At 64.3% G+C, this 1,287-nt stretch overlaps 1 protein-coding gene across 1 annotated transcript in view; it reads left to right on the plus strand.

The window, feature by feature from the left end:
- The window catches only part of LOC103762913 (dimethylaniline monooxygenase [N-oxide-forming] 5), a 5,829-nt gene that overhangs the window by 1,069 nt on the left and 3,473 nt on the right, over positions 1 to 1,287 (plus strand). The window contains exons 2-3 of the mRNA XM_029962228.1: positions 634 to 847; positions 1,062 to 1,250. Of these exons, the coding sequence (XP_029818088.1) occupies positions 634 to 847; positions 1,062 to 1,250 (403 nt within the window). The remainder of the gene's footprint in view (positions 1 to 633; positions 848 to 1,061; positions 1,251 to 1,287) is intronic.

Below are 1,287 nucleotides of genomic sequence, written 5' to 3' on the forward strand. Positions count from 1 at the left end.
GCTGCCGGAAAGGCAGAGCAGACGGCCGGGAGGCAGCCGGCTCCTGGCTTCCTTCCCCTGGCGCCGTGGGAGGAGTGACGGAGGGGGAGGCTCCGCTTACGGCCGCTGCGCACCACAGAGCCAGGCCGCGGTCCGGCCTCACGGCTCGGGATAACCCGGCAGAGACCCCCGAGGGGCTCCCCGCCTGCCGCCCGCCTTCCCTGGGCTGCTGCTCCCCCAGCCGCAGGTCGGTGGAGGGCGTCCCGGTTGAGGGTGTCCCCGCTGAGGGTGTTCCCCGGGCTGTCAGCACGCAGTGGGCACCGGGACAGTAGGACGGGCATCACCTCGGGGAAGGAAGAGGGCGAAGGGCAAGGCAGAGGGACTGTCACCCACTTGGGAAGGAGCCGTCGGTCTCCATGACGGGGCACGGTATTCTGGTGTACCTCCATCGATGGGACTTAGCATGGGCAGGGACATTTTCAGGCTGCCTGGCACTCGGTAGCATTTCTCCCCAGGGCATCCAGAGGCAACACCACAATAGTACAAAACCCAGCAGTGGCCAGTCCCCACTTAGGGGGGAATAGCAGTTGCTTCAAAACCCCAGGCAAATTTCTGGGAGGCTTCCTCTCAACTTGGGGCCTCTTTGGTGCACAAGGCCAAAAGTCTGCACAGTTGCAACCCCCAGCCCCACTCTCCGGCGCTGTCCCCAGGCAGAGATCCCGTGGTGAAGCCCAACATGGCAAAGAGGGTGGCCATCATCGGCGGGGGCAGCAGCGGGCTGTGCGCCATCAAAGCCTGCCTGCAGGAGGGGCTGGAGCCCGTCTGCTTCGAGAGGAGCCGGGACATCGGAGGCCTCTGGAGGTTTGAGGTAAACCCTGCCGGCCACGTGTCGTGCTGGGGGTCAGCACAGTGGCCCCCAGGGATCCGTGGTGTCTGGTGGGGTGGCATGCTGCCAGCCACGGTGGGTTTCTCTGGATGAGACTGAGGGCAGAGTCTCCATGTAAAGGAGCAGCACCATCAACCCTGGCCACCCCTCCCCATCAATCCCCTGGCCAGTGCTGAGCCATGACCCACTACTACAGGAGAACCCCGAGGACGGCCGTGCCAGCATCTACCGCTCCGTCATCATCAACACCTCCAAGGAGATGATGTGCTTCAGCGACTTCCCCATCCCCGAGGACTTCCCCAACTACATGCACAACTCTAAGATCATGGAGTACTTCCGCATGTACGCCCAGCACTTCGACCTGCTCCGCCACATCCGCTTCAGGGTGAGAGCTGGGGGGCCAAGGGGGTGGTGGCAGCGGG

This window comes from Manacus vitellinus, unplaced genomic scaffold (assembly GCF_001715985.3).
Source record: "Manacus vitellinus isolate BGI_N305 unplaced genomic scaffold, ASM171598v3 scaffold_44_pilon, whole genome shotgun sequence".
Classification (NCBI taxonomy): domain Eukaryota; kingdom Metazoa; phylum Chordata; class Aves; order Passeriformes; family Pipridae; genus Manacus; species Manacus vitellinus.